Source organism: Pyrus communis, chromosome 10 (genome assembly GCF_041283825.1).
Source record: "Pyrus communis isolate YQ-2024b chromosome 10, ASM4128382v1, whole genome shotgun sequence".
NCBI classification, from domain to species: Eukaryota; Viridiplantae; Streptophyta; class Magnoliopsida; order Rosales; family Rosaceae; genus Pyrus; species Pyrus communis.
This window is the reverse complement of record NC_142574.1, coordinates 3,153,616-3,177,482: the sequence shown is the minus strand read 5'-3', so window position 1 is coordinate 3,177,482 and position 23,867 is coordinate 3,153,616. Positions and strand designations below refer to the sequence as shown.

The window sequence follows — 23,867 nt, the reverse complement described above, 5'->3', positions numbered from 1 at the left end:
TGAAAACCGAAATATTGATAGGAATAGTAGGGATTCGAATCCTTCTCATAGGTTTCCTATACATAATCTACCAGGATGTACATACTTTCATTCCTCATTAAAATAATTCCCCTTGATCGTGTAAATACTTAAGTACATGACGCATCATATCTTTAAGCAAATGTAGAAGTAGTTGATGAAGTTGTCTCATATAGTCGACATAAGTGGCAAATGCAAGTCTATAGGGATTGCATATAGGAGTAAGTCTCAACAAACCATGGCTATTGTAAAAATCCACTAGGACAAAAACCATAGTCTAAGAAGAATAAAGGTGAGTTTAATGCAACATGTCGATGCTTAACATCGTTAGGACGTAAGTAGTACCAAACGAGCACAAGGGGGTATGACCAACTCAGAATGGGTTCGTGGATATGAAATAACCCTAGAGTTCATCAAAACTCCCCTTAAGGACTACAAGCATTGCAAATGAGATAGTTCTGCATACCAATTATTTAAACAAACTTTTGCAAGATTGACTTCGGTAGTGACTTCGTGAAGAGATCAACAAAGTTATCTTGGGATCATATATGCTTGACTTCAATCCTTCGATGCTTTGCTGATGTGAGGTAGATGCAATAAGCTTGGAATTGACTCGATTGATGTATCCTTACTTGATATGCTCGACACATGCAGCGTTGGCTTCATGGACCGTCATTGGGACTCAACGATGGATGAAAATCTACAAATGCTTGGAATATGCCCCAAGACGACTCATATCTTCTCACGTGGGCGTTGTGAGGAAACATATTTTGTCAACAACAGAGGAAATCTCAATGTCATGATCACGAATCCAGCTACTACAGCTGCAGGTGTAATGATCGTGGTGCTCGAGGCCAAGACCTATCTCGAAGCCTCGAATTCAGTCGAGGGAGACAATAGCGAACATGAAAAAAAAGCACAGATGAAGCATTGATTCGAAAATGTTGCAACTAAGGTCTAGTCTAGTAGACCTCCAAGATGTTGCGGTGTTTCTAACGATAAAGGCATAAACCATTTGAATGTGCAAGTAACCGTCGTTTGCAAACTAACAAGGCAAGCATCGTTCCAAAGGCCAAGGGGTTGTTGTATATTTAGAGATGCATAGGAATAGAACAAGCCCAATTCCGTAGCAATAGAAAACATCTTCTATCACCAATTCAATGGTGGCGTGTAGGCACACTGCTGCATCTTGTAAAAAAAAATCAACAGCAAAGGAGTTTTTTATCTGGTGCTTTGAGCTACAATAAACATCATTGCACTTGTTTATGGAACTTTGGATTCTAAATACCTCTTCAAGGGTTCCATTCGCATCTAGCGTACAGACGATCATGGGTGTACTCGAAGGCAACACTTCGACAAGTGGACCAAAATACCATCGAACTTCAAGTCAAGACGAAAACGAGTTTTCTCATGCCCCCTCCTACTGATAACCTCTCCGACCTTGCCCCTGTCTTGGAGCCATCTGAATCCCCTAAAAAACAAAAATCAGCATATATACATGGATGAAGTGTCAATTTAGTCCCTGAATTATCACCTCAATGAAAATTAGGTCCCTGAATTATTTTTTCAGTAAAATAAGTCCCTAAATTCATAAAAATTGCTAATTTCTTTCCTACTATTATATTCAAAGCTAGTTTATCTAATTTTTCTTCAACTTAAGTCACTCGACACACTTTAGAATGTCCTATCGTCATTTTCTCGCCTATAAGCCCTTTACATTTTATATAGGTTGCAAATCCAACATCTAATTTACCCTCCAAAGTTAACTTACACTATTTCTTATGTAAAACTACCAATTTACCCTTCAAAGTTAACTTTATACACTATTTCTTTATGAAAAACTATTAATCTACCCTCCAATGTGTATCACATACAAGTAACGTGACTTAAATTGACAGAAAATTGAATATAGTAGCTTCGAATATAACTTAGGGATGTAATTGGCAGATTTTTATAATTTAAGGACTAATTTTTCTGAAAAAATAGTTTAAAGGCCTAATTTTCACTAAGAAAGTTTTGGCTGTTCACCCTATATACATATAACAGAATACAACTTGAACTTTGCATCTGCTTGGAGAAAGTTTAGGCAGTATACCTTTCTTTATTAAAAAGCAGCCTACAAAACCTTCATTATCATCCTCCCACATATAAACTGACGAAATGCAACCTTCATAGTACCTACCAAATTACCGGTTAACCAAGCTGTATGAAATCTTCAAAAGGAAACAAGGAACTGAACCATTATGCTAAAATAAATTGCATGAGGATACTTACAACATATTCTTGAAGAACTGAACCATTATGCTAAAATAAATTGCATGAGGATACTTACAACACATTCTTGCCTTTTTCCATTTTTTTTGAAAATTAGCTAATGGAAGAAAATTGATTTTGGAAGTGTTTTATACAGTTCAACCAATGCCAAGAATAACAGAATGAGGTAAGTAAAGGACCTCACTGGTCACGATAAATGGCAAAGATGTCGTTTGCTTCAACTTCAAGTTTCCTCAACTCTAAAGATGGGAGGCTGCCGTCTTCTAGCAGTGGATGATATTTGTTTGACCAAGGTGATCTACATAGAAATATGGTAGCACAAAAATATCACCATAGGCAATCTATATTCACAGAACATAAAAGATTGTACGGAAAAAAGAAAAAAAAAAACTACAGGATTACACTGTTGTACATGCATTGCACTAATCACACCAATTAAATCTGCATATGAACCAAAACAATAAATTAAATTAAATTAATCAAACTATATCAAACATCCAGATTCACAAATCAAGGCCAGATCTGCTACCTCTAGAATGTCCTAAAAAAATGTAGCAATTAAAGTGTAAAATATCAGAAAAGTAACACCAACCCATCAAATTTGACAAAAGATTTGAGGGTTTTACCTGTAAGAGTCTGCATCTCTGTTATATTCACACAAAATGAACTCCTTCCCGTATTCCATATTGCACAAAACCTGAATTTCGAGAAATCAGGGCAACACAGTGACTAAAATTTGAATTTCAAGACAACATTTTATGTTATCTTTTGGCAGCAACCTACTTGATTGATTTAGAGTTTGGCTTGGCGTATTGTATACTGTTTAGGGTTAATGGCTAATATGATTTTACTAACTCAAGAACACAATTGATAATGAGTATGAAAATACAAAATCCATGAAGCGTTTTCGATTCACAAACCAGCCATCTTCTCCACTGTGCAATGGCACAAGGCCACCAAGTGGTACAACTCAAAACGAAAGAAACATTTCACAAACTAGATAATGACATTCTAAGTACAACAGAACCCTAATCGCTTAAGTTTGACAACCAACACCTGGTGAGTGACTGGTATTCTCCCTTTTTAATGGGCCATAGAATAAATGCCTCATAAGCTGTCAGGCAGTCTCATTACTACTTCAGATGGTGGTCGTAAAGTGCAAACCATCTCTTTCGTCTTCCCAAAATAAACCTGCAACAAGCAGATCAATGGCAATTTAAATTCCAACAATAAATATACGAAGCCTTTTGTAAACCTTACCGTTTATTCACAACTGCACAGTGGTTCAAGTGCCAGTGAGACATCTAGTACATAGTAAACCAATGCTTTCAGCGGTCATGGATGGCTCTTAGTTCCATAACTCGACAAAACATTGTGTAGTCGGAACTGTAGAGCAGGATGTAGAAATGTAAGTGTGCATGTAAGGAAGCACAGTACCTGATCGAGTGAATTTCTCAGCTTGCTCTCCATTTCTTCAATCATTCTTCCCATGTTACAAATATGGCCTTCTTGAATTGAGAGGTGCATATTCATCTACAAAGCCAAAAAGAATGAGTACTTGATCCATCCCAGGATATCATACAAATAGTACATGCAGGGCAGCACAGAAAAACAGATGTTGAGTGATCATTCAAACAGCAAATCTTGTGCTCAATTAATTTAAACCATATCAGCTCCAACAATATAACACAATCAATCAAAAATTGATTCACAGATATTTCACAGCACTTTCATTGGCGTACATCAAGTTTTTCTCTTAACTATCAAAAGAGAGGAGTTGTTCACTATAACTTTCACTAAAATGTTGAAGCCTAAAGAGCCATTTAGATGCTAGACCATGCCAGTCCATCTCAAAACATTTACAGATAAAGATCATGAATTACTCAACCAGATATATTTGGTGCTCATAATTTGAAATTTCCAGACAATGCAAAAAGAAAACTGAATACTTTTAGAAAAGAAGCGCAGAGAAAAAGATTTGGGTGACGAAGGGGAAAACCATTGCTCCCTGAACCGACTTGTTTGTACCTCTCAAAAAAATGTTTCCGCAAGCAAAATTGAACAGAAGATCAAATTCCTCGATTGAAAAAGAATAAAGTGTGATTACCTGTCGTCTAATTGATCCAGACAAACTGAATGTGCCTGATGACTCATTATCAGTAGTCAAAGACAGCATGACAGTGCTGGTTAAACAGTAATGAGCTGTTCCTTCCTCCTCCAGACCCACCTATGGAAAAAAAAAAATCCTGAATGACAATTAATGGAAGTGTGAAAGGGGGGAGAGTGTCAGGACTACATGAACACCTTCACCACAGATGTACATTGTTCCTACCATGACAAATAGAGTTTACCTCAATCACATGTATAGCATCCCACGCCCCCTCCTGCAGATAACCCCTCCGACCTTGCCCTGTCTTGGAGCCATCTGAATCCCCTCAAAAAAAAAATTAAATACAAATAAAAATCAGCAAATATACATATAACAGAACATAAATTGAATTTTGCATCTCCTAGGAGAAAGTTCTGGCAGTATACCTTTCTTGATTAAAAAGCAGCCGACAAAACCTTCGTTATCATCCTCCCACATATAAAGTGAAGAAATGCCACCTTCATGGTACCTACCAAATTACCGGTTAATCAAGCTGTATGAAATCTTCAGAAGGAAACAAAGAACTGAACCACTATGCTAAAATAAATTGTATGAGGATACTTACGACACATTCTTGCCTTTTAACTTTTTTTTTTTTTTTTTTTTTTTTTTTGAAAATTAGCTAATGGAAGAAAAATCATTTTGGAAGTGTTTTATACAGTTCAACCAATGCCAAAACTAACAGAAGAACGAGGTAAGTCAAGGACCTCACTGGTCACGATAAATGGCAAAGATGTCGTTTGCTTCAACTTCAAGTTTCCTCAACTCTTAAGATGGGAGGCTGCCATCTTCTAGCAGCGGATGATATTCGTTGGACCAAGGTGATCTACATGGAAATATAGTAGCACAAAAATATCACCATAGGCAATCGATGTTCACGGAACAGAAACGATTGTACGAAAAAAGAAACTACAGGATTGCACAGTTATACATGCATTGCACTAATCACACCAATATCTGCATATGAACCAAAACAATAAATTAAATTAAATTAATCAAACTATCTCAAACATCCAGATTCACAAATCAAGGCCAGATCTGCTACCTCTAAAATTGTTAAACTAGAGAGAAGAACACAGGTTTCACAGAGAGATAGAGAGAGAAGTCGAATGTAATTCTTTTGTATATATTTTTCACACTGAGTAAGTAATCTTACAAGGTATTTATAGAGAACACAAGACTGTAACTAATCTAACTACCTAGCTAATCTTATGCCAAGTGTCACAATCTTATACACATACACAATATCTCTATCATCACCCCTCAAACTCATGCTTTGATGATCCTAGCATGAGATTGTTACAATGTGTATGAAACAAAGGAGCACTTAACCCCTTAGTTAAAATGTCTGCAAATTGTTCCTTGGAAGAAACAAACTGAACATGAAGCTGATTTTTGGCAACGCATTCTCAAACAAAGTGAACATCAACTTCTATGTGCTTGGTTCGTTGAAGTTGAACTGGATTGAAGGATAAAGCAATGGCCGACATATTATCACAGAAAAATACAGGAACAGAAGGTATTGTAATCTGCAGAAAACTCAAGAGTTGCTTGATCCAATCGAGTTCTGCAGCCGTGGAAGACAAGGCCCTGTATTCTGCCTCTGTGGACGATTTGGAGACAGTTTGTTGCTTCTTGGGAGACCAAGAAATGGGATTACAACCTAAGTAAACAACTAACCCAGTTGTGGATCTCCTATCATTGGGATCCCCTGCCCTGCATCACTAAAGGCTTTAATATCTAAATCAGAACTGAAATAAGACAATCCATATGTCATGGTACCTTTAAGATACCGAAGAATCCTTTTTACTGCAGTAAAGTGTGAAACCATAGGGCACTGCATAAACTGACACACCTGATGAACTGAGAAGGCAATATTGGGTCTGGTAAAGGTTAAGTACTGCAGGTCACCCACAACACTCCTATAAAGTGTAGGATTGTTGTACGGTTCACCATCATCTTTAAGGAGCCAATTATAGGGCAGACAAGGTGTATCACATGGCTTAGAGTCAACCATTTCTATTTTAACCAACAGATCATTAATGTACTTTTGCTGTGAGAGAAATAACCCGGTTGCAGTTCGAGAGATTTGAATGCCCAAAAAATAGTGCAAAGGACCGAGGTCTTTGATATCAAACTCAAGGGTCAAGGACTGAATAACCTGTTGAATAGCCATAGAATCATTCCCAGTGATGATAATGTCATCCACATAGAGCAACAAAATAACCAATGTAGAACCAACAGTCTTCACAAACAATGAAGAATCAGAATACGTATTTTTTAACCCCAATTGAGGAAGAAATGCAGTGAATCTCTCATTCCAGGCTCTGGGAGCCTGTTTCAAACCATAGAGAGACTTATGGAGTTTGCAGACCAAATCAGGATATGCAGAATCTTCAAAACCTGGAGGTTGCACCATATAGACTCCATCGTGCAAAATGCCATGTAAAAAGGCATTTTTTACATCCAACTGCCGAAGAGACCATTTGAAATGAGCAGCCAAGGTCAACACTATCCTCACTGTTGTGGGTTTAACAACAGGACTGAAAGTCTCAGTATAATCAATCCCAGGTTCTTGATTAAACCCTTTAGCTACCAACCGAGCCTTATGTCTAGCTATAGTACCATCAGCATGTTTCTTGATCTTGAACACCCATTTACAGCCTACCAAATTCTTATTTTGCGGCAAAGACACCAAACTCCAAGTCTTCTGAGTATGAAGTGCATCAATCTCTTCTTTCATAGCATTCAACCAAACGGGAAATTTAAGACCTGACTTGTTAGAAGTAGGTTCAACCAAAGAAGGATCTGTGACATTAGATGACTTTAAAGCTGAGAGAAATGCTTTCCTTTTGATGATCCCACTTTTGCTCCTTGTTTGCATAGGGTGTAGGTTCATAGGTGGAACTGACAATACCATTTGAAGAGTCTCAGGACAATGGACAGGTGCCACAGGGATCTCAGAGCTATTATTTTCTGCAGCAGTAATGGACTGAGATAGAACAGGTAAATTGGGACTAGATGAGGGTGACAGTGAAGATGGTATGGAAGAAGAAGTGTAGGCTGTGACAAGTGGAGATGAATGATATGGTGCAGATATAGATGAAACAACCAAGTTGTTTAATGTAACAACTGGACTTGGGAAAGACAGATGATATGGGCAATGAAACACTGTCACTGGGTAAAGGAACCTGTTGTGATGCTATCAATAAGTCTGTAAAGGGAAACTCTTGTTCACAGAAAAATACATGCCTTGATACATATATTCTCTATCTAGCTACCTCATAACACAGAAAGCCTTTGTACTTGGAAGCATACCCTAAAAAGACACACTTAGTAGTCTTGGGTTGTAATTTGGTGCTATTGTAAGGCTTAAGAAGAGGATAGCAAGTACACCCAAAAATTTTCAAGTGAGAAAGAACTGGAACACTCCCATAGAGTAACTCAAAAGGAGACTTATTTGATAGTAATGGAGTAGGCATTCTATTTATAAGGTAAGTAGCTGTTTGACAAGCAAAACTCCAGAAATGAGAAGGAATTTGAGCATTTTGAAGCAAAGTAATGGTAGTTTCAATTATATGCCTATGTTTTCTCTCAGCCAATCCATTTTGTTCCGGGGTAGATGGACATGATTTTTGATGAGAAATGCCTTTCTCAACTAGAAAAGACTGTAACTTATTACTACAATACTCCCCTCCCCCATCACTTTGTAAAATCTTCACAGTAGCAGAAAACGGATTCAACATAAAGGCATAAAAAGCAACAAATGTGGCACAAAGATCTGATTTATTGATAAGTGGGAAAATCCACGTGTATCTAGTACATTCATCAATAAAAGTAACATAGTACCTATATCCATCAACTGATGTACAAGGTGCAGGACCCCAAAGATCACTATGCACCACCTCAAAGGGAATGACAGACTTATTGACAGTTGTTTGAAAGGGCAGCTTACAAAATTTTCCTTCTAAGCAGCTTCGACACACAATAGGAACAGAATCTTTGGCGCATGTAATGTTTGACTTATGCAACATCAAAGAAACAATGGAATTAGATGGATGACCTAATCGACTATGCCATATAGTAGAGTTGACAAGTTGTCCAAGAAAAGCTTTAGCTTGTAACTTTGTCTGAGGTACACCAAGAGGGTAGTAGCTAAGGAATGAATAGGGTAAAGACCATTACTGCATAGCCCTCGGAATAGGATCCTCCCTGTGGTTTTGTCCTGTATCTAGAAGCAAAAAGCATCGAAGATAAGATAACAATTATTATCCAGACAAATCTTGTGAACAGAAAGTAAATTCTGTGATAGTTTGGGAACATATAACACAGAATATAGGCTGCACAGAATTTAACACAGTGCTACCAATATGGGACACTTTCAAGCCTTCACCATTAGCTGTTTGAATTGTTTCATTGAATGGATAAGGTGAAGCCAATGACAAGTTGTTCAAATCTGCTGTCATGTGGTTGGTTGCTCCTGAATCAGTAAGCCAAACCTGAGGGGCAGCCTATGATGTAGAGGGTTGTGATGGTGGAGCAATTACAGTATGCATAGCTTGCATTGATGGCTGAGATTGGTATGGCTGCACAGTATAAGCAGGACCTAAACTCTGAGAGGAAGAGCCATATGGCTGTCCAGTGTGTGAACCATATTGCTGTCCAAATATAGGAGAAGAGTGAGAACCAGAGCCAATATAGTTCGGGCCTTTCTCATTGTAAAAGCAAAACCATGTTGCATGATTGGTTTTTCCACAGATGTGACATTGAGATCTAGTAGGGGGCGTGGAGCTACAAAATGGTGTTGTATGACCTTCACTGTTACATAACTGACATGTAACAAATGAAGGAGCAGAAGGTTCATAAGTAGGATATGGAGCTTTTCCAAGTACTCCTGGAGCTGACGTGGGAAAAACATGAGGCTTAGGTTGAGTAAATGATCTAGGATTAAAGTTGCGGGAACCGTGATGAAACTTTGCCTTGCCTTTGTTTTTATACTGATTGAATTGCTTAAACCCCCTTTGAACAAAGTGAGGTTGTCCAGAACCATTGGAAAAAGACTGAGATTGTCCTTTAGGTGCCTGCGATGAATTGGTAGCAACCAGTGCAGCAAGGAATGGTGCAGGTGTACTAGAATCAACAATGGACTCCTCTGCAAGTAACTGAATCCTGAATTCTTTGAGAGAAATAACTTGTTCTCTTCCACGAATAACAGTGCGGAAGGTATCATACTCAGAAGGTAACCCATTCAAAGCCAAAATCACTATATCTTCATCAGCAAAGGAAACACCAGCAGCAGTGAGATAATCCCTTGCAACTTTTATCCTTTGTAGATACTGAGCCACAGTATCAGTGCCTTACATATTCTGTAAGTTGGACTTCATTTGAAAGATGCTAGTTCGAGAAACAATAGAGAATTGCTCCCTTAACCGAGTCCAAAGATCTTGAGAACTAGTACTACCTATAGCACAGGACATAGCTATTGGAGACAAAGTGGCAGTGATTAACTGCATAAGAGCCCTATCATGCATCATCCAGATCAAATACTCATCAGAATCAACAGAAGAGGATGAATCTGGCAGATTCACACTAGAATTACCAGATTGAGAGACATAACGAGCAGGACAAGGGACAGAGCCATCAACAAATCCCATGATACCATTACTTTCGAGTAATAATTGTATTTGAAATTGCCAATTAAGATAATTGGAATCATCAAGTTTAACATTCACCGAAGTAGGAAGTGATGAAATAAGTGCAGTAATCGGAGACTGGAGCAATTGCAATTGACTAGCAGTAACCATGATGCAAGAAATCAAGGCACAAGATTTTGGAGAAAGAAAGATACCTCTTAGCGGTAAAAGCACAAACACCTGGAGTGCAAGAACACAGAAAACAACGAGAAGAGAGTTCCGATCAGAAATTGTAGAACGTCGAAACCCTAGAATCTTGAGGAAGAAGAATACAAGAAAACACAACACAATTCAGCTTTTGCACTGCACACTTCAGCTCTTGTACGGCAATGTTATAGGTATCGAAGACAATAGCGGAAGCTTAGGAAAGATCGAAGAGGCGGTAGCCATGGCGGCGAGTGATACCATGTTAAACTAGAGAGAAGAACACAGGTTTCACAGAGAGATAGAGAGAGAAGTCGAATGTAATTCTTTTGTATATATTTTTCACACTGAGTAAGTAATCTTACTCAGTGTGAAAAATATATACAAAAGAACCTGGAGAGGAGAACCTGGAGAGGCTGATCGACTTGAGAGAGGAGATCGGAGGAGTGCTGGGGGAGAAGGGAGAGAAGGGCGGAGAGAGCCGTCTCAGTGTGCTTGGGAAGCATCCGACGCATCAGTCCCATCGCTGCTTCCATTTTCCCCTTGTTTTCTTTTTCTTTTGTTTTTCTGGTTCGATATTCGGATTTTGATTTCTTTCGTTTCACGAGACCCTAATTATTTTTTGGGTTGTTTGTTTGTTCGGGTATTATAAACTCCGAGAAGCAAAAGGAAAAGAGGCGTCTTGTTTTTGTTTGACCCGAGTTTCCCTCGCGGGAACTCCCCCCACTCGCACACTTATTTGTGACTATATCATTATTTTATTGATTTTAACTTTCTCATTGACGATTCGAATTTAAGATGTCTTTCTTGCATTATATTATTAGGCTAAATTTTTCTTGGATCTAAATTTTTGTTTTTGAAGCTAATAAGTATTAAGTAATTTAGCTACATTCATCATTTTTTTTGGGTAAAGTACAAAAAACTACCTTAACTATTGGTGTCACAACACTTTCATACCTTATCTTTTAAAATTGACAATATTATACGTCATCTTACAAATTTATGCCAATGTCAAACCTCGGTCAATTTTTCTGTTAATTTCTCTTTTTCTGTTAATTTCTCTGTTAAATGCTGACGTGGCCCAACACGTGTCCCACTCACTAATCCAATTGGATTAAAAATAATAAAATATATTTTTAATAATTAAATATTCAAAAATTAAAAATATATATATTAAATCTCTCTCACTCTCTCTTTTCTCTCTCCCCCCCCCCCTTTCTCGCCTCTCTCTCTTCTCTGCAACCCAAAACCCCTTCCCACCCGTCCTCCATCACCCTCTCTTCTCTCTATCTGCCCCCCTTCCTCGCCTATCTCTCTTCTCTGCATCCTAGAAGACCAGCAATTGTTGCCGCAATTCGAAACCCCAAAACGAAGAACCCAATATTGCTCGACTACTCCGCCTTTCTCACTCCACCACCCTCGATCTGGAGATCGCAACGACGCCGTTCCATGACATCATCTTCCTCGACTACTTCGCCTTCCTCACTCTGCCACCCTCGATCTGCACCTGGATGCCCAAAACGAAGGCGTCGACCTGAACTCGGACTAGGAATTGGTCTGATTTGCGACAAAGTCCAAATCTGTGGAGTAGTGGGGGGGGGGGGAACACGAGTCAATGGGCAAGAGTTTGGCTAATGAAAAAACCCAGGTGGGTTTGGGCGGTTCTGGGCACGGCGAGAGAGAGAAGTGGGGAGGAATGAGACTACGGAGGAAATGAGAGGGAGATGCGAGAGAGAGGGGAGAGAAAGGGTAATGGAGGACGGGTGAGAAGGGGTCCGGGGGGGGGGGGGGGGTTGGGTGGGAAGGGGTTTTGGGTCTCCTGGGATGCAGAGAAAAGAGAAAGGCAAGAAAGCGTGGGAGAGAGAAGAGAGAGAGAGAGAGAGAGATTTAATATATAGATTTTTTAATTTTTGAATATTTAATTTTTTTTTAATCCAGTTGGATTAGTGAGTGGGACACGTTTCGGGCCACGTCAGCATTTAACAGAGAAATTAACAAAAAAACTGATGGAGGTCTAGCATTGACACAAATTCGTAAGATGAGGTATGACATTGTCAATTTTAAAAGATGAGGTATTAAAGTGTCGTGACACCAATAGTTGAGGTAGTTTTTTGTACTTTACCTTTTTTTTTAAACAAAAAATATAAATTTGTTTGGACGTATTTTTAAAATGAATGGAAGTGTTTTAGGCTTTAGAAACACTTAAAGTGCATTTTAGAAGAAACACTACTTATGTGCTTTTTGCAAAAAAAAACTTCAAGTGCTTTTCTAGAATTCACTTGCAGTTTTTTTAAGAATTGGTTCCAAAAAGCACTTTCATCAAAAGTGCATTTATTAGTTTTTTTCGAAAACACTTCCAAATACACCGTATATGTCACATCCCGGCCCGGGGGTGAGGATCTTGGAAGCCTTATATGTATATTCTCATCTCTACCTAGCACAAGGCCTTTTGGGGACTCACTAGCTTCGGGTTCCGTAGGAACTCCGAAGTTAAGCGAGTTCGTGCGAGAGCAATCCCAGGATGGGTATCCATTGGGAAGTTCTCGTGTGAGTTCCCAGAAACAAAACCGTGAGAGCGTGGTCGGGACCCAAAACGGACAATATTGTGCTATGGTGGAGTCGAGTCCGGGATGTAGTGGGGGCTTGGGTCGAGATGTGATAGTATATATCAAAGATACCATCACATTCATATACTTGGATCTAAAACTAGTGACCAGTTGAGTTGATTTGTTTTATATTTAAGGCATTCATTTTCACTTATAAATGAGAAATCTTAGATTCAATACCTAATAAGTCGTTGACCCATTATGTGGTATAGTTTAATTTCACCTCCTCTTAAAGTAGACTAGTTTATGCCCACACACAAAGTGTGAAATTTTTTACTTTGGATTTAAAATTGAAGGAGATAGGAAGATAGTGAGAGAGAACGTGGGAGTGAGGTTAGAGGGAGAGATGTTTTTTATTTTTTATTTTTCAATTAGAGAGATAAACTTACATTTAGTGAGGTTTAAAAAACAACAAAATTTTGTTTTGTGAAATTACGTTACTGTCTTTAACTTTTTTGTTGTAATAGAAGACAAATATGTCTTTTCACCCTCTTTTAGTTGACAAAGAAAATTTCATTAATGTAGTTTTAGATTATACCTCTCCTCTAAAATGTAGAATATCATTATAAAAACGAAAAATATTTATTTGGATATGTGTAGTAGAGGAGATAAAACTAGAGTCAAGAATGTTCATTGGAGAGAAAACCTTGGTTTCAAAACTTAAATTTGAGTTTGATCATTAGAGGTAGTTAAAATAAAAATCAAATATTAATTTTTTTGTTAGAATAACTTTTTCATAACAATAAAGAAGGAAAGCATTTTCTGTACACTCATGTTTATTTTCAATATTTCAATTGAGTAAATCAAAAGAAAATCAATAGCAAATACAAACATGGATGTTTTTTTTTTATTATTATAACAAAGAAAATGTGGTAAAAACATTTCCCTCAAAAGAGTTGAGGATGCCATGAAGAGAGGATCTTCTGCACTCAAAATAGGTGTGGCCTGTTTGTGATCAATCACTGATTGATACATATTAAATTTTGGATAATAATTTTTTTTAAAATTAAATTTATAAATATGTATCAATCAATAATTAGAATCATCGAAATGCATCATCCATTTAAGTGCTGAAAATGAAATCTGCTTTTGGAATCGGACTCAGAAGCAAAAGCAACCCCAAGTAGACTTTTGTGGTCAAAAAGTCGGTAAAATGATTAGGGGTCTGTGAGGTCTACACTGGGTACACTCTTTGTCCATGTGCTTTTAGCCTTTTATGTTGCATATGCTATTATTCCTACAACATTTTGTTGGTAGCCGTTTGGAGTAGAGTAGAATCCCGCCAACAAATGGCAGACCCACTCAACAAAATTGTGATTTGGAAATCCAATATAGTTAGTAAATTTGCGTATAATATATGCATTAATAATTATGTATGTATTGAAGAGGGGATCTTTTGAACACCCAAAATAGATGTGGCTTCTCTGTGGTCTCAATCAATGATTGATACATAACAAATTTTTAAAAAGTTAAATTTATAAATATATATCAATCAATAAATAGAGTCACAGAGATGTCACATTTATTGTAGGTGCAGAAAATGAACTCTGCTTTTGGAATCGGACTCAGAAGCAAAAGCAGCCCCAAGTACTAGGTAAAAAAATGACTTGTGGTGAAAAAGTCAGTTAAATGATTGGGGGTTTGTGAGGACTACAAACTGTACAGTCTTTGTCCATGTGCTTTTAGCTTTTTACTAGATAATAATGCCTGCGCGTTGCTGCGGGATTACAAATTGCATGAATAATTATGTTTGAACGACTACCAAAGTTTAATCTAATATAATCAGCTGATTTTTTATTTTCAGCTATATGAACACATGTTGGAAAAAAAAAATTAGAGTATGTATAAACATAATTACTTGTTGAATTACTAAATCATGAGAAAATGAAGGGTTTGCAATTAGATGCAACCAAACCCATTAGGCCAAAATGCTAAAACAATACTAAAAAATACAAACCAGGGTTTTTAAATTTGATTAAAAAAAAAAACGATTAACATCAGAAACAACGAACAACACATTCGAGTATATTTTGTAAAGATGATGTTCTCCTTAAGTCTTAACTAAGTCAGCATTTTCAACTGCGAACAAACTCAATCAATGAATACCAAAGGATAGAAAAAACCTTGCAATCCTTGTCTGCAACTTTGGAGGTGATGTAGTTGTGTCAGCTACAAAGACTGGAAATGCATCAAACAAAATAAATAGCAAACTTAGTTATAAGCCTTGAGCTTTATCCAAGCTAAACAACAGTCAAAATTTAGGCACTCCAAAAAATGACAGAAAAATTAATGAGTAACATAATTTACACCAATACACTACCATTGAATTTTAAGTTTGGAATAACTTTTCTCCATATTCTCCAAATCATTAAAACAATCTTATTTACATCATGTGAAAATCTATTTACAACCCTAAAATGTGTTTTTAACTACAGCATAACAAAAGCGTTTTGCAAGAATCTTAGTAGGAATTAACTAATTGAACTAATATATGTATCTCTAAGTTTCCAAAAGTGTTTAAATTGAAACTAACAGATTGATGACCTAGGTTTCAAAGTGCACTATAAAATTGATTAATTTAAACAGAACAATCTCAGCAAAGCAAACATTTTTATATCCTCCAGATATTTATCTGTTCTGTTACCTACCAAAGCTAATTTGTTCCAAAAGATTGAAAGCAAATGGTTTTCAACTTTGAAATCCCACAGCATAAGTAGATTAAAGAAAGAGTTTCTCCAAAATCACAATAACAAAATTTGAACAGAAAATCTATTTATAAATCCAAATTACACTTTTAAAAACTTCGGCAGTTGCTGTTGTTTGTTTCATTTTGGTTTTGGTTTCGGTTTCGGTTTCGATCCACATCGAATATTTCATTCATTTAATTGGAGGTTCGCACGTAATTAGGTCAATTAATTTCATCTTATGAAGTCACTTTTGGGATTATGAATGTGAAGGTATTTTGATTAAATTTTAATTGCACTCTTGCAGTGGTTGCAAAGAGAAACAAAAGAGCTCTCTATGAAACTCTTGACAAACTGATCATATTTCTAAGACCCTGTTAAGAACCACGTAGTTGAGAACTCCATTGCACAAATAAGAATATAAATTACGTACTTATCGGTTTCAAACAATTATAGTCATATAAATTCTTTCTCTTGGTCAATGTAGTTTTTTTTTTTTTTTTTTTTTTTTTTTTTCAACTTCAAAAAACTTGAAAATGAAGGGCAATCATATTGCCTGTAAAGCAACTATCTGAATGTTCATATGATTTTCTATCTTTATGCAATAGGATTTCCACGTATTATCATGAGTGTCTTGGGTAAACCACCATTCGAGACCAACCAAAGCATCAATTTATTATATTAACATTTCATAACCATCAATTATCATGATATTATCAAATTGACTTAACCTCTATTTGGATAAATATTATCATGATTCAGCAACATCCTTAAACTTTCAAAAACCCAAATAGAAACAAAAGCATTGGTCTAAATTAACTATCTAACTGAAGAAATCAAAACAAAAGTATATACCTCAAAATGTCAAGCAGCCAAATTCTTCCTCCAACGACCCAAAATTCTGAAATTTCCATGACAAAGGTAAACCCATTAGCAATTCATAGACTTTCTAATAGCTAAAAAATGGGACAATGGTAAAGACGTGGTGAGAACCATCCCTCTTTTTGCTTATGTATTTGAAAAGATATTTTATAAGCAGTTTATAGAGTCATTTTGATCATGTTGCATGTCAATTCCTTTCCACAAAGTTTAAAAAATATGGCAGTTTATGGTATCAGTTGAATAACATGGTTGAAAGATTTAAAACGGATACATTCAATTTTTATGTCAAACTATAACATATAGCTAAAGATGTTGGGTCTATATACCCATATCAATCATGTGCTAATTAAAAGTTTATCGATGTAAATAGATGATTTCAATTATGTGATAACATAGTTTGCTTCAACCTAAATGCATGTGCGTGCAGATGTTTGTTAATGCATCTCTAAGTAGATGGTTAATCAATTCAAAAGACTATTCTATCAATTTGCTACTGAATTTTATGATCACTGTCACTTAAATTATTTTAATTAGCCAATTTACTCACTCTCCATTAAATTTCTATACACTCAATCCAAGTCACTGTCAAAATTTTGCAGCAGCTCCAATTACTTGTGCAAAATGCCCAAAAATTTTCTGCAAACAAAAGATTCAAGTGTTAGACAATTGGTATGAGATAACCACGATGAAGTGTAAAGAAGAAAGTCAATTGGCAGATCCATAAAATAGCATGGTCAAAATCAGCAAGATTGTTAAAGTTATTGGCTGAGTTGAGTGTAATTGTACATGTAAAGTGAATGATTTCATGTGCAACTGTTTTTCAGCGAGGTTTAAGTAATCAGGCTTTAGAAAAATATTATTCCAAAAATTTCAACAAACATAATTAATTTGGTGATTAGCAATAGCCTGCATTGATAGAAACAGAAACTTGAATTCCAATGTCATGATGATTCAGTTCCCATATGCAATTGTGATTCTTATATCATCTATACTGCAAAATTTGATCAAAATAAGATGATGATTAATCCAGCCGGTTTCACTCCTATATGGAAGATCAAAATACCCACATCAGCACTACATAAGTCCTCTAATTCGTATGGAAAACTTGTATTGAACCAACCTACTCTTTTCAGATGGAATTTGGTGTATAAAAAAAATGAGAAAATCAAAAACATTGCAGCAGGAAAAAAAAAAAACTTACCATGTATTAAGACTTTAATTCCAATTGCCAATTCAAGATCCCTAGCTTTTGATCCATCATGGTCATACTCATAAAACCTTGACCATGAAACCAAAATCATTACTTTGACAAATAAATATAACCAACAACAAAAACAACTAAATTTTCAAATGCCAAAACTTACCAGCTGAGTTACTGAACACCACGATATTGGGTCTACCTCATCTCTCTTCCTCTTATGCTCCAACGCAATTGAAATCCTGACCATTTCCACCCATCAAAACATAGAAATAATTAGATTTCATTTTTGGGTTTACGGAATCAATAAGATATCAATCAAACTAAAAAGGATACAACAAAGCAAAGATTCTTTGGTTCTCACACATTGTCCCTGTCGAATCTTCCCACGAAAAGCCGGCTTTTGTGGCGATGGTGCTCTTTTCTTCCACACTATTGGAATACCATCTCATACTTGGCTTGCAAATTATTCTTCTCCATCTCCTTTGCATGTATCTTTTCCTCCAGTTTAGTATAGAACCGCCCAAAGTAATTGTAAACGTTACTTCGCTAACAGAGTTAGCACACAGCAAGGGAAAAAATCAGAAAGATGTAAAATGCAGAAACAACCACCCAAAAATTCAATATCCATTTTCCCTTCTGATGCTATTTTTAAGAAAACTATCATCTCCCTCAACAGACTTATTCATGAGATAATTTAAATAATAAAATAACTTTCACCATTAACTGTGAATATCCTCATAGGGTAACAATTCTCAACATTAATCCCTACCTACCTCCCATCCAGAATTAAACTTAGTTTTCCAAAAACAAATTATATTGATTGAATAGTATTTAGGAGCAATATGGGCATATGCAATAACACACTCATAATTTGTGAGTTTTATGTAAATGATCCAGTAATTTTCTATCTTAAAAGTTAAAACATAAGAAAAGCTAAAATATATTTACTCAGATTGATCAAATTGCTTAGTCTAATTCCAAAACTATGTAATGTCATGATCATCTTTATACAATTATCTTGGAACAAACCACAACCAAATTGGTGGATTTTAATTTAAAAACAAAGGTCAAACATATGGTAAAAATTACACTATGTATGGACATTGCATTAAAAACAAAAAACAAAAAGAATGGATCACTTACCGTCCAGTTGATATTAGACTCTCTCATTACACTAATAAGGTCTTCTTCGTACTGCAGAGATAATAAACAAAGCTTAAGTCAACTAAACTTGAGGCAAAATAAGAAATAAATCATAATTATAAAAATAAAAAACAAAAAAAGAGTCGATAAAAATTTGATCAAAGTGAACAGAAGATGATCTTACAATGCCATATCCTATGATCAATGATAATTTGATACAGTGCTGCATGTGGAAATTCCTCAGCCATCTACTGAAGACTGAATCTGTGAAAAAATAAGCTGCAGAAGAATAGTAAACCGAGCATAAGTTGAAAAAGAAAACTTGGTTGCAAATTAACAGATAGTTAAAAGTAAACTCATAACCAGGCAGTCTGCAAATGAACTGACTTTTCTCAATTGATTGAAGGCATAGTCTAGTGTCTGATTGATAGTAGACAGTCTGCATTGATATCATAATCAGACTACAAATTCAAATTCAAAACACAAAAGGCAAATTAAACACAGAATTCAGAATTTACAATGCAAAATGATGCTTTCCAAAACCGATGTGTTATAACCCCACAATATTGACATATAATCTGTATTTGCGTGTAATCACAACATACCAAAAGGAGTAAATACTAAAGAAAATCTCCACAAACATATCCAAGAAAAGCTGTTTTTTTTTTTTATTTCTCAATTTCCTTCCCCAGTTATTTTTATTATTAATTCAATGGAAAACAAATCTTCTCAAAAGAAAAGAAGGTGGACAGTGCAGTGGATAAGAAAGAAGGTGGACAGTGCAGTGGATAAGATATCAACTCAGCTAAGAAAACTATAATTGAATTCACTTACCGAGTCCATCAACTGATATTGCGAAACTACTTATCCATGAGTTCTAGAGAAATTGACACCCGTAATGATGCCCAGAAGTGTACCTGATGCAGAATAAACCAGGCTTGGAAAATCAGAAACCCGATCAGTTTCTTATTTTTTAAGATGTAAAAGAATTCACATGTTTATAATTATTGTTGGATGAAAAATAAACATGTTCAAAATATAACTAATGGGATTAAAAACTAATGAATGATACTAATATGGCAGACTCAGATATCAAAGCTTGTGATTTTAATGAAAAATTAAGCTGGTTCACTATCTGTTTAGGGAGCAGTCCAGCTCATAGAGTTTGCTAACAAACAGCGATTAACATTTTTCTAAATTATAATGCTTTTGTATTGTATAAAACTACGATTGAAGGGAGCATGACTGAGACCTGAATTGGTTCCTCTGCTTAGCCCAAATTTTTTTCAAGATTTACGGACAAAACCACAAATTCTAGCAAACCAAATAACAAACAGAGACAGAATCAGGAAGCAGCAGAGGCAGGAAACCATACCCAAAACAACTCATAATTTCCAGTGCCTAAAATCCAACCGAAACAGAAGACAGCAAACTAAACATATAAAGATGCTTCCAAATTCGTTGATTAAAAATAAAGCTAAGATCTCGTTACAGCTTTACAATCCACCACCTCACCAGCTAAATCTTACTCTCAAGTGCCGAGAAATGGTGCAGTGGCCAAGTTGTCATTGTCTCTGTATAAACGAAACCTGCAAAACAAACGAATCAACCAAAAAAACCAAATCATAAATCTCAAAAAGGCCAATGAACAAAACCATAACACGATCTGGGTTAAAAAATTGACACAAACAAAGATTTAACTTTTGATATTTTTATATGTAACAAAATCAAACCCGCAGTTTTGAACCAAAGAAAACTGAAAAGTTGAACAACCTTACACTGATTCGGTGCTTTCTGAGCAAACCAAGAGCCGAGAACGACAAAAAGCGGGATTTGAGAGCAACAAAACACAAATTCGCGACCAACGGAAGCAAGGGTTTGAAAGGGAAAGAAAGTGAGGTCTAAAAGTGATAGAAATGCACAGACGAATATGGGAAGCAAAAGTAAAAGTGGGAAGAATATAGGGAAACGCAACAGCCTACGATGATCAACACGTGGGCTGGTCAAATGAATTGGAGTCACGCGTGGCCTAGAAGGGCAATTCCGTCATTTAACTGTGCAACAAAGAGAAAAAAGCTGGCTGGAAAACCAAACAGAGGGCATTTTCGCCACTCCACTGTCCGTAAACAGTACACTGGCGTTTGGGTTTTACTATAGGAATAATGTTCGAGAACTTTAACGAAAAACTTCCGGTACTATTCATTTTAACGAAAAATCATATTTTTACACTAAAAAATCAATTTTGATACTATTCACTTTACCTTTTATTTTTTTATTATCGTTAAAATTCAAAATTTTTAAATATTTTTTATTAGTTTTCTTTTTTATGTTACGTATGCTATTATTCCTACAACATTTTGTTGGTAGCCGTATGGAGGAGAGCCCGCCAACAAATGGCATGCCCACTCAACAAAATTGGGCTTTGGAAATCTAATATGGTTAGTAAATTTGCGTATAATATATGTATTAATAATTATGTATGTATATGTTTTTTAAAAATACTCTGTTTTTTATACTCTTATTATTGATTTGTTTAATTGCATGTATTTTAAAATTTAAAATTTTCACGTTTATTACACGTTATTTTGCATCATTTTTTAATAATACATATAAAATTCACATATTCTATTCGTATTCTTAACAATTATTGAAAAACAAAATAAATAAGTATTAAAAATATATAAGAATTGCCGAATTTTTCAAAAATACCGTTTTGCAAGGTTGCCGAATAATACACATACATATTTTTCATGTTCTATACCTAATTCGTATTTCAATTTAACCCTTGTAATACTTTTAGCTAGTGGGATATTGTTTTGATGTGGTGGCACCATAAAGTATATCGTAAGATGTTTTAACTATTTAACGAGGATGTAATATGCAAAGACATTCCTATTTCCCTTGTAATAAACGGTTTTAACTATTCAACGTCTCAATTCTCCTGGTTATTATTTTCCTCTGGCATAACTCCTAATGAAGAATTTTTTGCCATAGTTTTTGAAATGGTCTAACCCCCTTCCTACCTCCTGTTTCCAATTTAATCTAAATTTCTAGATGAATTATGTTCGTACAAATGGCATCTTTTCTGCTGTAAGTATATCATGGATGGTTTATTTCTTTCATATTAATTAATGCACAAAATTATCTACTGCAGTTTTGGAAAGCTTGTGGAGCGTTACCAGATGCATAGTGAAGAGGAAATTGGTGCTTCCAAGAATGCTGGTGGTACTGACAAGGTTAGCATCTAAGACACCTGCCAGGCACCATCCGTGCTACCCCCATTAGATTGATAACTTCAATTTACTGTATTTGCTAGGACTTCATGTTTTATATCAGTGTCAAAATAATTACAAACACCAGTAGCAATACTTTCAGCTATCGTCTCTGCTCACATTCTGCTAATCTCGGGTGCTTAAGCATAATGCGGATTGGAGTGGTCTCCGAGCAGGTGCTAACCGATCTCAGAAAATAATTCAAAGGTAAGTATCATGTGAAGAAGCTTCGTTACTTTCACCCACGTGACCGGGATCTGATTATGTGTTTGCAGTGGTAGGGAGGCACAAGACCTTGATAATCTAGATGTTCCAGAGCTCACCCAGCTTGAGAAGGAATTGGATGCACTTCTAAGACAAACAAGATCAAGAAAGGTTGTTTCTTTCTGCTCAGACCATTATTAATTAGTTCATATTCTGGTTTCACTTAGACTGGTTTCAATGGATCTTTCAATTAAGTGAAGTACCTATTTTCGGAATATAAACCTGCTTATATAGTTTCTTTTTCTAGCTGGGATTGTGTCGAAGATCAATGATGTTTGAAATGTCGGTTCTCTTTTGTTATGCTTTTGTCCTTGAGTTTTGGAAGTTGGTAAGTTATGTTGTTTCCATGATATCAAGATATTTTCTTCATGTATTGAGTGAAGTTTAAGCTACAAAATATATGATTCATCTATGAAACTGCAATTTCATGTGTAACAACATCTATCAGTGGTTTACGACACAAGTTTACTGATATTTGATCATTTCACTAATTCCAGAGACCAACATAAATGTGCCCTAATATAAATTATGTTCTTTATAGGTGGTGTTGCTGTGTCATAAATAACTAGGAATATGAAGAAAGAAAAAATGGGTTCGAGTCACTCGACTATCATTGAAATAACCACACAGTAGTAATAGATACATGAAGCGTTTATATAGTTTGTGTCGTGTATTGGAAGTACAGTAAGTCTTATAGATTGGTGGTAAAAACTCACTTGAGTACTATTGATAATGCAGACACAGCTGATGATGGAAACCCTTACTGCTCTAATCGAAACGGTATGCATTCTTTCTCTGACATCATCCTTCTTTCTCTGTTAATGGAAGGGGTTCTAATTCTATTCTATTGCCATTTGCAATCTGTTTGAGGGCATATCCACATTACAAATATGCCAATGAGTTGTCCATGTGTACTGTGGATATACCCTCCCTCGAACTCGTGGTTCGTGCATGGACTAGCATTTTTGTTGCTTCATTTTTTGTGTGGATTGGGAGAAGAGAAGGGGAAAGTGCAAATTAAGATCAACTATATTGGTTCACTAATATTTTTCTTATATTCTCAGTTGTGTGATCTCTTGATCACTGTATTTCTGCTGGTGCCATATATATCTGCATATTCTATGTTGCTGAATTTTAATTCGGTGCAATTGACAAGTTGGTTTAAATATTTGTCGAGTTATTTTGAAAGAGTTTTGATTTGAATTTGGTGTATTATGCATGGCTCTAAATCTGAACAGGAAAAACAGCTGAAAGAAGAGAAGCGTCTGATGGAAAATGAGGTATATAAATATACAATTATGTATTTGTTGAGTTGTTGAAGAAATTAAGGTAGAAATTGTGATAGAAGAGAAGCGTCACTGCATGGCTTTAATTTATCAGATTTCAGCACTGAAGCTGAAGGAGCAGCAGAGCAAGGACTGAGCTGCCGATGAGGAACCGGATCAGTAGAGCACTTCCTCTGCTAATAACACCAACAACAACAGCTGCAGCAGCAACGACAATGTTCCGGCCACCAAACTTCATTAAATTGTTTTTC

General features: G+C 35.9%; 3 protein-coding genes across 15 annotated transcripts; 1 reads left to right on the top strand and 2 right to left on the bottom strand.

The window, feature by feature from the left end:
* Positions 1–1,267: 1,267 nt before the first annotated feature.
* LOC148693379 (F-actin-capping protein subunit beta-like) lies at positions 1,268–10,961 on the bottom strand. The gene is made up of 5 exons (XM_088678389.1): positions 10,686–10,961; positions 2,919–2,989; positions 2,477–2,590; positions 2,114–2,196; positions 1,268–1,489 (listed from the first exon to the last, which is right to left on the bottom strand). Exons 1-5 carry the CDS (start codon positions 10,812–10,814, stop codon positions 1,401–1,403), a joined length of 486 nt encoding a protein of 161 aa, XP_088534515.1. The 5' UTR covers positions 10,815–10,961; the 3' UTR covers positions 1,268–1,400.
* A 3,766-nt stretch (positions 10,962–14,727) lies between these two features.
* Positions 14,728–20,726, bottom strand: LOC148693378 (uncharacterized). Of its 13 annotated transcripts, none has more exons than XM_088677245.1 (12): positions 20,568–20,726; positions 20,324–20,383; positions 19,629–19,711; positions 19,158–19,233; positions 18,979–19,073; positions 18,795–18,845; positions 18,013–18,197; positions 17,815–17,890; positions 17,652–17,728; positions 16,998–17,441; positions 16,424–16,469; positions 14,762–15,062 (listed from the first exon to the last, which is right to left on the bottom strand). In XM_088677245.1, the coding sequence occupies exons 3-7, from the start codon at positions 19,635–19,637 to the stop codon at positions 18,081–18,083; spliced, it is 348 nt and encodes a 115-aa protein (XP_088533371.1). In that variant the 5' UTR covers positions 19,638–19,711; positions 20,324–20,383; positions 20,568–20,726; the 3' UTR covers positions 14,762–15,062; positions 16,424–16,469; positions 16,998–17,441; positions 17,652–17,728; positions 17,815–17,890; positions 18,013–18,080. The 13 variants fall into 13 exon arrangements, 12 of the variants coding, with proteins under 12 accessions (XP_088533368.1, XP_088533369.1, XP_088533370.1 ...); XM_088677241.1 differs by having other exon boundaries at positions 16,998–17,086; XM_088677246.1 differs by having other exon boundaries at positions 14,762–15,053; positions 16,998–17,086.
* Positions 20,727–21,867: 1,141 nt separating this feature from the next.
* LOC148693377 (MADS-box transcription factor 14-like) lies at positions 21,868–23,857 on the top strand. Its single transcript, XM_088677619.1, is given in 7 exon segments — positions 21,868–21,884; positions 21,949–22,035; positions 22,208–22,273; positions 22,342–22,441; positions 23,069–23,110; positions 23,569–23,610; positions 23,711–23,857. Coding segments are annotated over 7 exon segments (501 nt in total).
* The last annotated feature ends 10 nt before the right edge of the window (positions 23,858–23,867 follow it).